We start from the raw sequence: 12296 nt of genomic DNA, 5'->3' as shown, positions 1-12296 counted from the left end.
TTTATATACATATGATATATGAAATAATATATATATATATATATAGATAGATATGTGATATAAACGAGATAATATTTTTTTAACTATAATTAAAGAAAAATGTTGCACTAAACGATAAGAAAAGTAAAATAATAGAATTATATAAAAAAATGCAGGTTAAAGTGGAACCTGCACCTGAAACTTGTCACATAGCTAAATGTCAGGTAATAAGTGAGCGAGCATCACGCATATTTCAAAGAGAATCCGTGATCGACTTTATCTTTCGTTGAACCAACAAATAAATAATCACGAATAATCAAACATATACATAAAACAAAAAAATATAGGAGAAAAACAAAAAAATAGAGATATATTTATTGCATAAAAAATATTCATTTTAAACTTTAAATAAAGGAGAAAAAAAATAGTTCTAACTCCTCATAATGACAAAAAAAAAAAGTTAAGAGTCGAATTCTTGGTGACAACACTGATTGAGAGAGATAATCACACATCCTAAAAGTTATTAGCATAGGATAAGGGATATGTTACTACCATAAAAAGAAATGAGAAAAAATATATGTATCAATATATACTACATTTTTAAACTGTCTAAGCTAATATGATAAAAGCTAGCTTATTATTATTGATATATTATATTATTCTTCATTCATATTTGATCGTAATACAAATAAATGTGTATAAATTTTTATGCCGATTTTATATAGATGTTAGGTTGAATATAAAAAATAAAGTGAAAATATACGTGTCAGGTTTGCCGCATATAATGGTAGCTTTGGTTGGAACTGTTCCATACACCAATGAAAAGCTTATGTTGATGTGATATATGCAACAGCTTCATATGTTCTTTGTTTCCCACTTCACATTTCTACATTCTCCATAACACATTCACTCACTTCTTTATCTTCATTTGCATCAGCATCATGGATCCTACTAGAGAATTTGTCAAGAGTGTTAAGCGTGTTGTAGTTAAGGTATATCTCTCTATTTTATTATCACTATCATTTTCTTTTTCTTGGTTTTTTCAGAAACAACAATGTTGTTCTATATGATATATTAATGATTAATGAGTCATGAGATAAAGTTCTATGATGGGTTTCTTTTTTCATTGCATGATTTCAACAGAGATCTTATTTAAGCTTAATGTATTGTATGTTTTATGAGTTTGATTTTGTAATAGATTAAATGTATTTTCTTTAAATATATTTCTAACATAATGAACAATGAACTAGAAAAATAATGAGATCTATGTCAAAAAAATTGTCACTTTATTGAATCAATGAAGCATTAGCATGTTCATTTGAGATAAAAAAAGTTTTCATATTGAAATGCATTGATTTTCTCTTTGTTCTGCAAATAATCCATTTATTTATTTTGTCATGCTTCAAGGTTGGAACTGCTGTGGTTACTAGAAGTGATGGAAGATTAGCATTGGGAAGACTTGGAGCTCTCTGTGAACAGGTATTGCATTACCAAACCAAAATCAACTTTTTTATTCACACATCATTATCTTTACTCTTTTTATTGATTGGTGAAATAAAGTTAGAGAATATGTGAGTTGGGATGTGTTGTTCTTGTTTTATACTCCTAAATGGAAGATAATGAGGGTGTGGGTTGGCGTAATAACAAAGTTGTTTTTAAATCTTCGAAAAAGTCTATCTGCTTACGAGGTAAGGTTGTGTACATCTATCATCCTCACACTCCACTAGCTGGGAGCCTCGTGAACCGGACAACCTTTTTTTAATAACATCCATTGCCCAAACTTGTGTATGAAAAACATATGGGAACAACACCATGAGGCATGATGTGAATAAAAATAAATGTTTTACAGATGTTTTTATCTAAACATAAAGAACTTCGTAAATTAAGGAAGATGGCGAATAGTGGGGGAGGCAGATCTAGATCCTTCTCCGGCTTTGCTCTTGTTCTATCGAATGGTTACAACTTCACATTTGTTTGATATTCTTCACTGGTCTTGTAATTTTTGTTGGAGTACATCTACTTAGACATATAAAAGAGTAAACATCGGTGTGAAGTAAGATTGGTTGTCTTATTACTTGGAGGTCATGGGTTCAACCCTGAAAACAATCTCTGCACTTCCAAGGGTAAGGATGTATACATCTACTATTGCAGATTGTACTAGGTGGAGTCTCGTATACTAGGCATCTCGTTTTTCGTTTACTTAGACATATATCACCTTACATCTACTATCGCAGATTGGGAAGTGAAAGCAGAGTTTATCTTTCTGTTGTGACTGAAAGCTTTCTTTCCTGCAGCTGAAAGAACTAAATACAAAGGGATATGAGGTTATATTGGTGACTTCAGGCGCAGTCGGTCTTGGCCGGCAAAGACTAAGATATCGCAGATTGGCTAATAGCAGGTTTCCGTGATTTTCTCCTTGGCTGTATTAACCATACATTTTATCGACATGCATCAAACTTTCAAGTAATGACTTGTTCATACTTTCATAATAACATCAATTCGTAAAAAGTGATATGAAGTTTATTGAAGTTTTTCATATCACAAGCATGCTTCCCTTATGTTGTTTTGTTCTTTTCGATTGTTTAATTAAGATTAGACCAGCATTTTGTTGAAGTAGTTCAGGCAAACTTTTTCATGTTTCTAACAATGATGTAGAATTTTGAAAAATAGACGAAGAAAACAATGAGCATTAAGGATAAGTACTACTTGTTTTGCAGCTTTTCCGATCTTCAAAGGCCACAAGGTGATGACCATGATGGAAAAGCATGTGCAGCTGTTGGGCAGAGTAGTCTCATGGCTCTCTATGATACCATGTTTAGTCAGGTGCACACTAAATTACATTTCCAATATGTCCCGAATCAAACATATATGCATTTGCCTTAATACAATGCGAGGCGTTTTACTGATCTCGTTGTTTAAGCCTAATGATTTTGCTATGTCATTTTCCTGGTGCAGCTTGATGTCACTTCATCCCAACTTCTTGTGAATGATGGTTTTTTTCGGGATTCTGCTTTCAGAAAACAGCTATCAGACACCGTGAACTCGTTACTAGATTTAAGAGTAATCCCAATTTTCAATGAAAATGATGCTGTTAGTACTAGGAAGGCACCATATGAGGTGTGCTTATTTTCCTTACACCATTTCATTTGAATTAACCTTATTTATATGCCTTGTGATTGCTATGCTATCTGTTCCTGATTTGTCTCTATGAAAACTTAACTTTTTGTTTCCACAAGAAAAAGTTATTTTGACTTTCCTTACACTCTTTTGTTTGAATGAATCAAACTTTTTATTAGTTTGATTACTGTCTTCAGGATTCTTCCGGTATCTTTTGGGACAATGACAGTTTGGCTGGTCTATTGGCCCTAGAACTTAAGGCCGACCTCCTTGTTTTATTGAGTGATGTTGAAGGCCTTTATAGTGGTCCTCCATCTGACCCAAAGTCAAAGCTAATCCATACTTATATAAAAGAGAAACATCAATCAGAAATTACTTTCGGAGACAAGTCGAGATTGGGCAGAGGGGGTATGACTGCTAAAGTTAATGCTGCTGTTTGTGCTGCTTATGCTGGCACCCCTGTCATTATTACTAGGTACCTTCATTTTTTGTTACCGTGTTTTTACTTTTTGATTCACTTTTAGATCATCACACATTGAGTGAAATTGTTTTGACTGTTGAAGGAATCAATCTCTATCATAAAACTGTGCACCAGAAATAGAATGGAGTGAATGAGATTTTCTAATGAACTAGCCTGTAGAGGATTATTATTTTTCCTGGTCGCGTGAAACTACCTTGAAACAACCTTTTTGCTTGTGAGGGTAAGACTATGTACATCTACCCTTCCAGACCCGTTAAGTGGGAGTCTCGCGCACTGAGCCGCCCTTTGGTTGTGTGAAACTGACTCAAGGGGTGTCTCATTATTTTACATTCAATGCCATATAGATGTTCCACCAATATCGTGTTTGTTATGCAGGAAAATGTTTCCTATCCCATGCTCATATCCCATGTTTGTTCGCAACAATAAAAAACACAAAGAAAGAAGCATTAAGTTATAAGTTTCAATTATGTCTAACATAGTTCAAGCGATGAAAACCGATTCCAACATCTGTTGTATGTTGTGAGAAATACTCATTCTGTTATCATCTTTACTTACATTCACTTTGAACTTTAGAAAAATAAAAACATGCATGTATCACAGAAGCACAAATGTGCAGCATGTGTATGGATTTTTGCATTCTTATTACTGACTTCGAATTGTATATTATCCTCCTTTCAAGTGGCTATGTGACCAACAACATCATGCGTGTGCTGCAAGGAGAAAGAATTGGTACTGTCTTTCATAAAGATGCACATTTGTGGATCAACACAAAGGAAGTGAGTGCGCGTGAAATGGCAGTTGCAGCACGTGATAGTTCTAGACGACTTCAGGTAAGTACACTTAAATGTTTATTAGATCGAAAAGCATGGTTTCATTTAATCAATTTCTCTAAGTGGCGATATACCTTTTAATAACTTCTTCTTTATTATTGCAAACACAATGTATTTAATTAGATAGTCTCGTTTGTAGTATATTGAAGTCTTTGGTTTCAGGTACTAAGTTCTGAAGAAAGGAGCAAAATATTGCTGGCAGTTGCTGATGCATTAGAGAATAATGAAAGTACGATAAGATCTGAAAATGAGGCTGATATTGCTGCTGCAGAGGGGGCTGGATATGAGAAATCACTCATATCGCGTTTAGCCCTGAAGCCGGAGAAGGCAAGAACTTAACTGATTACTTACAGAAGTGAAATACTGATGTAACTTTCCTAGATATTTGCTAAATAACACCAAGTGTGACCATCTTTGTCCAACCTTAATTTTTGTATTTTCAGATCTCTAGTCTTGCTAAGTCGGTTCGCATGCTGGCAGACATGGAAGAACCAATCGGTCAGATTTTAAAGAGAACCGAGGTCAAAATCCCTTATACAGTTATATCATTAACCTGTTGATAAGTAACTTGTGAAATTGGTTATGTGATATTGTAATATTCAGGAGTTTTCACTTTTTACTAGTTTAAAGTATGTAATATGTTTCTAATATTTGACTTTTTCAACAATTCAATAGCAAGTTCTTGAATGACTTTTATAATATTTTCTCAATGATCTTGTTCCTGAAAACTATATTCTTAATGCTTTAGAGTTTAGACAAAGGAATGGAAAATACAACTAAAATTTGCATCCTACTGTTTAACACCAATTTTGACACTTTTGATCACTGCTCTGTTTGCAGCTAGCCGATAATCTCACACTGGAGCAAATATCATGTCCTTTGGGCGTCATCCTGATTATATTCGAGTCTCGGCCTGATGCCCTTGTCCAGGTTATGATTAGATATCTATTCTTTCTCCGTAATGCTACTCCTTCAATAAGCATGACTGAAAATTATAGATCTAATATATTCTTTGTCAACTTTTACTAATGAAGTTGTGAGGTTTTGTATAGTTGTATTTAGTATTTGATATTTATGATATTTTCGGGAATCGATTTATAGATAGCTGCATTGGCAATTCGGAGTGGCAATGGTTTACTTCTTAAAGGAGGAAAGGAAGCCAAACGATCAAACGAAGTCTTACACAAGGTTTGTCTATTTATTTAAGGTTTTCCTTTAATTGAATTGATCTCAATCCAAATTGTTTGGTGTTTCCTAGTCACAGTTTTTGTGGTAAACATATTATCATCTTTTTTCTTCACATCTTTATTGTTGTAGGTCATTACCTCGGCCATTCCCGATACAGTTGGTGACAAACTTATTGGGCTCGTGACTTCTAGAGAGGCAATTCCAGATCTGCTCAAGGTGGATATACAAGTAAAACTCTTAACAATTATTCGGCAAAGATGATTTTCAACTAATTGTACTTTGTCACAGCTTGATGATGTGATAGATCTTGTGGTCCCCAGAGGCAGCAATAAGCTTGTTTCTCAAATCAAAGACACAACCAAGATTCCGGTTCTTGGTCATTCTGGTAACATATACAAAGGTTTACCGATTTTTTGCTTCCAATTACAAACTACAATTCCATGAAATTGTTATTTTTTGTCATGCAGATGGGATTTGTCATGTATATATTGACAAAGAAGCTAATATCGATATGGCAAAGCAGATTATTAAGGATGCAAAGACTGATTATCCCGCAGCCTGCAATGCAATGGTAATTACGGTTTACATCCTCGATTATCGTTCGTGACTTAAATTGAATGTATACACTATGCTCACTTAAATATTGTGCGCTGATTTTCTTAGGAAACCCTTCTTATACACAAGGATTTGTCAACTAATGGTGGACTTGATCAACTTGTTGTTGAACTCAAAAATGAAGGTTTGACAACAGTTGCAAATGAATATATAATCAGCAAAATATGCACTCAAATCGTAGTTCTTATTTTCTTTTAAAATCCATTCTACTTATTTTTATATGCTTTAATGGAACCTCGGTTTCGGTTAGTAATATAGTGAAGAAAAAAAGGTGAGCTATCATCATAAGTAAGTTAAGGTGATCATTTTCTTCTGAGGGTATCAGTTTCAGAGTTGATGAAGCTGAAAATGTTGTTTTATGTTTATTTTGGCACCGTATGTTGAAATCGGTAATTTTCTTTGCTTAATGATGGCTTCGGTATCAATGGTGAAAACCATGCTGTTAAACTGGAAAACATGTATAAATATGGATAACATTGGGTGCTGAAAATTAATAATATATTGGCAGGTGTTGAACTATATGGTGGACCAAGAGCAAGTGCCTTATTAAATATCGCGGAAACATGCTCCTTCCATCATGAGCATAGTTCACTGGCTTGCACAATTGAGATTGTAGATGATGTATTTGCTGCTATTGACCACATACATCAACATGGAAGGTTTGTTTGGTTCCTTTGCATAAACATCATTTTCGTTATCTATATCATTAACATTATTACGCTAAGTCCGTGACATTCTTTCTCGTTCTGCAGTTCTCATACCGAATGCATTGTTACGGAAGACTCTGAAGTCGCTGAAGCTTTCTTACGCCAAGTTGATAGGTAAGTCTAGACTTTTCTTCGTAGCAATATTGTTTTTTTTTTGGTCCTTTGTTTCCATGTGCAACAAATACTATTGTGGCATGATGATATGATTGTTTACTTCAATTGTCTATACTGCAATTTGTCCAAACCACTAGCCTCTTCACTTTCAAAATTTTGGTACATTATTGTTAAGATTGGTTATAGACTTATAGTTACAACATTCATGTAAACATCGAACTCTTCCGAGGTTTTTCGTATTTTCCATCTGTATCATGCGATATACATTTAGTTATCCCATCAAGTTAGCTTGTGCTTCAATATTTTTCTACTCATAACTATATGAATAAGTATTTTCCCTGATCTCATTTTGCTGACTGAAATATTCATTTTTGCTTGATGCACAAACAGTGCTGCTGTATTCCACAATGCAAGCACAAGGTTTTGTGACGGAGCACGCTTCGGGCTAGGCGCAGAGGTAGCATATCTTCCGGAAACTATATTGTAATAGCAGCATGACTATTTTAATCTTCTTAACTATTGGTTATTTCAATTGTTGATCAGGTCGGAATAAGCACAAGCCGAATTCATGCCCGAGGTCCAGTAGGAGTTGAGGGATTGTTAACAAATAGATGGTATAAAATCCTGCAACATCTCTTGTTTTTTTCCATCAAATTCTCAATTGTTTCATAACTTTTGTCTTCATTCATGATTTATTTTTTAACCTATAGTTAAATTAATGTAGACTAAGATCTTAAAATATTATGCAGGATACTGAGAGGGAATGGGCAAGTAGTTGATGGTGATAAAGGGGTGACTTATACTCACAAAGAATTGGCACTAAAAGTATAAGCTTAAAAGCTATATAGAGATTAATACTATAAGCTACATTGGTCTATGGATTATTGTTGTGCACCTTATTAATCAAAGCAGCTTTTTTCTGTTCTATTTTAATACACAGAAAGTGCTGTGATGCTAGTACTGTATAATCTTAATTATTATTTATACTCCTCTCTAGTGTTTTTTCTTCTTACCTTGAGTATAATCAGGGGGAAGAAAATAATCCTATGATTATGATATGAATGATAATATTATGTACCTTGGTGCACTTCTATAAAGTATTGCTTAGTATAAATTCTAAATATGTAATTCTTTCAGTTTTTTACTATCTAAGTCTTGAAAACAACACTCATCTTTTCACTTTATTTTACTATGCATTTTCTAAATGTTATTAGACTTTGTCACCAGACTTTGGAATCATTTTCCAATTCTTCAAGGACTTGTTTGTTTACTAGGGTATGATAAATATATGAGAGCATAAAATCCGATACGATATGAGTAAGGTAAACTCTTGTCATATTCATCTTTCAGGCAATGATGACATTGATGTGATGGTCGGATGTGTATAGATCAATCGGATAATCGTATCTTATCATACTAGTTTAACATGAGAGTATCATATCTTGTCTTTATTACTCTCAATCAAATGAGCCTAATAAAATATGAAAGTGATAAAAACGAGAGGTGAACAATAGCAATATGTTCATATTTCAATTACATCTAATTAAAATCAAAATCAAAATCTATACATTATAAAATTATAATCCTCTCATTTATTTGTCGTGTGTAGTTATATAAATACATGTTTTAAAAATTATTACATAATCATATTGAATTTATAAATTGACAGCTTATTAGATATATTCAAACGGGTTGTTGTTTCTTACAACTCCGAAAAATGAGCAAAGGAGAAAAATAAAATATTAAAGGTGAGACACAACATAGAGATATAACATTATTAGGATTAGCAATTAGAATAATAATAAAAATAAATAAATAGAAAATTATGAGATAAATTACATAATATTACTAAATAGTTCCCACAATAATATTTATCATTAAATAATTTAATATTAGTAAAGGTGTAAAAATTTGTGACCCCCATTAATTGACAAGGTCTTAAGTGGCCATCTCAAATTCTCAATGGACTACAGCCTTCCATGACCCTAACCAAGCATACATATATGCTGTCTCATACCGAGTGTTATTCCATGTGTCATGATCTTGTGATTGATCAGAAAAATACTTAAAAATTAAATTTTAATTTAAATATATATTTTTCAATTCATCACAAGATCATGACACATAATGTGACACTCATTATGAGACAACAGATGTGCTCCTAAGCAAGGTTAGTCTCACTCAACTATTGCTATATAATACCCTCATAAAAAGGGAACAGCAAAACTTTAATGCATTCCTACCCTTATAATAAAAAACTTTATAAAATTAATATATAGAAGACAAGGAGAAAAACAATTTTACTAATTAAGTGATGATGCCTAACAAAAAGATATAATTTACATAACATATATGGGGATTATATATATTGCTCCACAAAATTTGCTCTTTAAATTAACCTTAGTCAAATGTATTTGATTTATGGACAATTTTTTGGTATAACATACCCATAAAATAAGACATAAGTCAAACAATAAGTGAATTTAAGGAGATAAATTATTTTTTACGGGATACATTTTATTCTCATTTAAAAATTCCCACATAAATAGTCACACATTTGAGGAACACATCATAAAAATATGAGGATTAGAAGATAAGAGAAAAATTATAGACAAGGTAAAAGAACATGCATGCTGAGAACGTTCCAAATCAAGCCTCTAACATTAAATTATTTGAGAACAAAGAATTAACAAATTCTCACTTTCCTAGAAATAAATCTAGAACTACAACCACCCTTCATTTTATTTAAGAAAAAAAATGAATATACCGATAGAGTATAAATTTTATATACTGTCACTGTATCATCCACTATTCGTGTTTAACTGTGTATAAATATTTATACTAATAGTACATAAATATTATACAATTTATTTAATTTATATGTTTATTATACTATTCAGCTGACTCTTCATATTTCACCAAACAACTTGAAATAACAAAGTTTTATTCAAAAGTGATTATTTGAAATAGAAGTGGACTGTGCACCAAACAATTTCACCTATGAGATTATTATATGTCTAAATCTTACAAATATCACTTTGGAAAGAGTTTACCTAACTAATTAACTTCTATTGTTGCTGGATGATTAGTTAACTTGGTCAGAGACAAAAAATGAACAATTGTTTATTTATATAAAACAAATTTCCATACTGAAAAATTCAATTTGGATTAGGCTCCCAAAACCAAGTTTCTTCTACATTGGGTGTAAAGGGATGGGGATCTCCTGACTCCTGTCCCGAAATCTGTCCCTAATCAATCACAATGAAATAAAAATTGACAAAGTCATAAATATTTAGTTTTTTAACTGACATAATATAATATTATTGGTTCGTGACAGACTTTAGGATATACTTTGAGACAGCAGATCCTTGTCCGACATAAAGAAATATATTTCATTTTGCAGTCCCCTCCACCAAACCTAATCATAATAATTGTTAAAACAATTCTAATGAACATCTTGTTGGATGATAATTGTTAAAACAATCTCTTACAGAAGAACTCTCAAATGGGTTATATATCTTAATAATAATATTAATTATGATGTTGATAATGTGAAATATTGAAATAATAAAAGTACATTATTACAGAATTCCACAAATAATTTTGCAGCTAAATGGGGTGTGATTGTTTTGGATTAAGTCCTTCCAATTTTGTCTAAAGACTAAAAACCCTAAATTTTCTTAACTTCTCTGTGAATGTCAAAAATACGTTAGAAGAAAAAGAATTGAAATGACAACATAAACTAACACTAACAAATTGTAGATTAATTTTTTTTGATAAGCGAGAATGTATTAAAGAAACATAAGGGGTGCTAATTCAATACAAGAAAAAGATCATAAATTGATCTTTTTAGACGAAATAAAAATACGAAATAGAAATTGTAGATTAATTGTTGTATTATACATACCCATCCCTTAATTAGGTCAACAAACACATAGACTTTGATTATTGTTTTTCCTTAAAACTTATAGTTACATAGACCCTTTAATTTGGCCTTTTAACACAATAAACAAACATTTACAATTTACATAATACCATTAAGCAAGTGTAGGGACCCCTTTGGTTTCCACACACTAACAATTTCAACGTTCAAACCAAGAATCCAACATTCCTAAGACTAGAAACCACAAATTTGAACCCTTAAGTTACCAAAACATGTTGGTATGAACCTTAAGATTTCTTCATGCAAATACCAATGAGTTGGTTCCACATAGTAGATTTTCATGTTCATGCGGCAACTTGACGATGTGTTAAGCAATGATGTGGAGACTGAACACTAGAAGAAACAATGACTTGGGTTGAAGATGAATCATGGTTGAAAGATGGTGAAGAGGAAGAGAATGAAGCATAGTGTCGTGAGTCACTAGGAAGTCTCATGTATGAGTATGAAGGTGAGTCACAAATCCATGACCCTATAGGTCCTTCTTTTCCATTCTTGTATTGCATTATAGTCTTGTAAACCAAAGGAATAAGACCCTCCATTTTAATGTATTAGGTTGAATAAGAACAAAGGAAAGAGAGAAAGGGAAAAGTTTTTGTTGTTTGGTGTTTATGAATTGGATTGAGTGTGAGATGAGAATGAACAATTTCTTTGGTATAAAAAGGGGTTTGAAGAGATAATGACACATGATTAATAGTTTGGATGAGAGTCCAGCTGTTAAAGCTAAGGCAGGAAATTTCCAAAGCAAGTTCAGACAATGAGACAAAAATCATCTGTTTCCGACGGTGTTTCATTTATTGTCACAAACTAATCAAAATTTTACTTTTTATTATATTTTATTTTTAAAAAATTTCTTTTATTTATATTACAATATGTTATTAACCCGAGACAAAAATAAAATATTGTTGGGAGTATGTGATCTCTATTGCACGGAATGACCTTGAAAGCTATGTGAAAACCAACAACTATTTTTGATAGCACAATGGTTGTGTTTATCTCATGTTTTTACTATTACTTCGCTGGTTTTGTTAGATGGGTTTTGAACTTTCTTAGCAAGATTGGATGGTTGGGTTTGGTAGACTTTGTTTTTTTAATATTCTTCTTAATTCCATTCAAAGAATAAGTGTTTGTCCATTCATTTCTTCATGCTTTTGATTAGCTTATTATTTAATATATTATGTTTGTTTAGATGTTGTTTTAATGTAAGGTTCTTGAATTATTCAATATTCATTGGCGGCCACTAGTACATGTCTATGATGTTTGACATAAGATCTTATATTATTAATCATGTTTTGCATATTGCCACACCTAACTAATACCATCAT

The 12296-nt window shown here is 32.2% G+C and overlaps 1 protein-coding gene and 1 long non-coding RNA gene across 3 annotated transcripts; one reads left to right on the top strand and one right to left on the bottom strand.

Moving 5' to 3' along the window:
• On the top strand, positions 769 to 8150 carry LOC109325791 (delta-1-pyrroline-5-carboxylate synthase-like). Of its 2 annotated transcripts, none has more exons than XM_019558355.1 (20): positions 769 to 971; positions 1387 to 1458; positions 2274 to 2377; positions 2697 to 2802; positions 2935 to 3096; positions 3294 to 3571; positions 4257 to 4407; positions 4570 to 4734; positions 4851 to 4928; positions 5248 to 5337; positions 5509 to 5595; positions 5725 to 5811; positions 5884 to 5980; positions 6063 to 6166; positions 6259 to 6334; positions 6719 to 6869; positions 6963 to 7031; positions 7422 to 7488; positions 7575 to 7645; positions 7781 to 8150. In XM_019558355.1, the coding sequence occupies exons 1-20, from the start codon at positions 921 to 923 to the stop codon at positions 7860 to 7862; spliced, it is 2148 nt and encodes a 715-aa protein (XP_019413900.1). In that variant the 5' UTR covers positions 769 to 920; the 3' UTR covers positions 7863 to 8150. The 2 variants fall into 2 exon arrangements, with proteins under 2 accessions (XP_019413900.1, XP_019413899.1); XM_019558354.1 differs by having other exon boundaries at positions 3276 to 3571.
• On the bottom strand, positions 7329 to 11086 carry LOC109325792. The gene is made up of 3 exons (XR_002105187.1): positions 11036 to 11086; positions 10523 to 10529; positions 7329 to 7338 (listed from the first exon to the last, which is right to left on the bottom strand). It is a non-coding gene; the product is annotated as an uncharacterized LOC109325792 (long non-coding RNA).

Source organism: Lupinus angustifolius, chromosome LG13 (assembly GCF_001865875.1).
Source record: "Lupinus angustifolius cultivar Tanjil chromosome LG13, LupAngTanjil_v1.0, whole genome shotgun sequence".
Lineage (NCBI taxonomy): Eukaryota > Viridiplantae > Streptophyta > Magnoliopsida > Fabales > Fabaceae > Lupinus > Lupinus angustifolius.
This window is presented reverse-complemented; position numbering and strand designations above follow the sequence as displayed.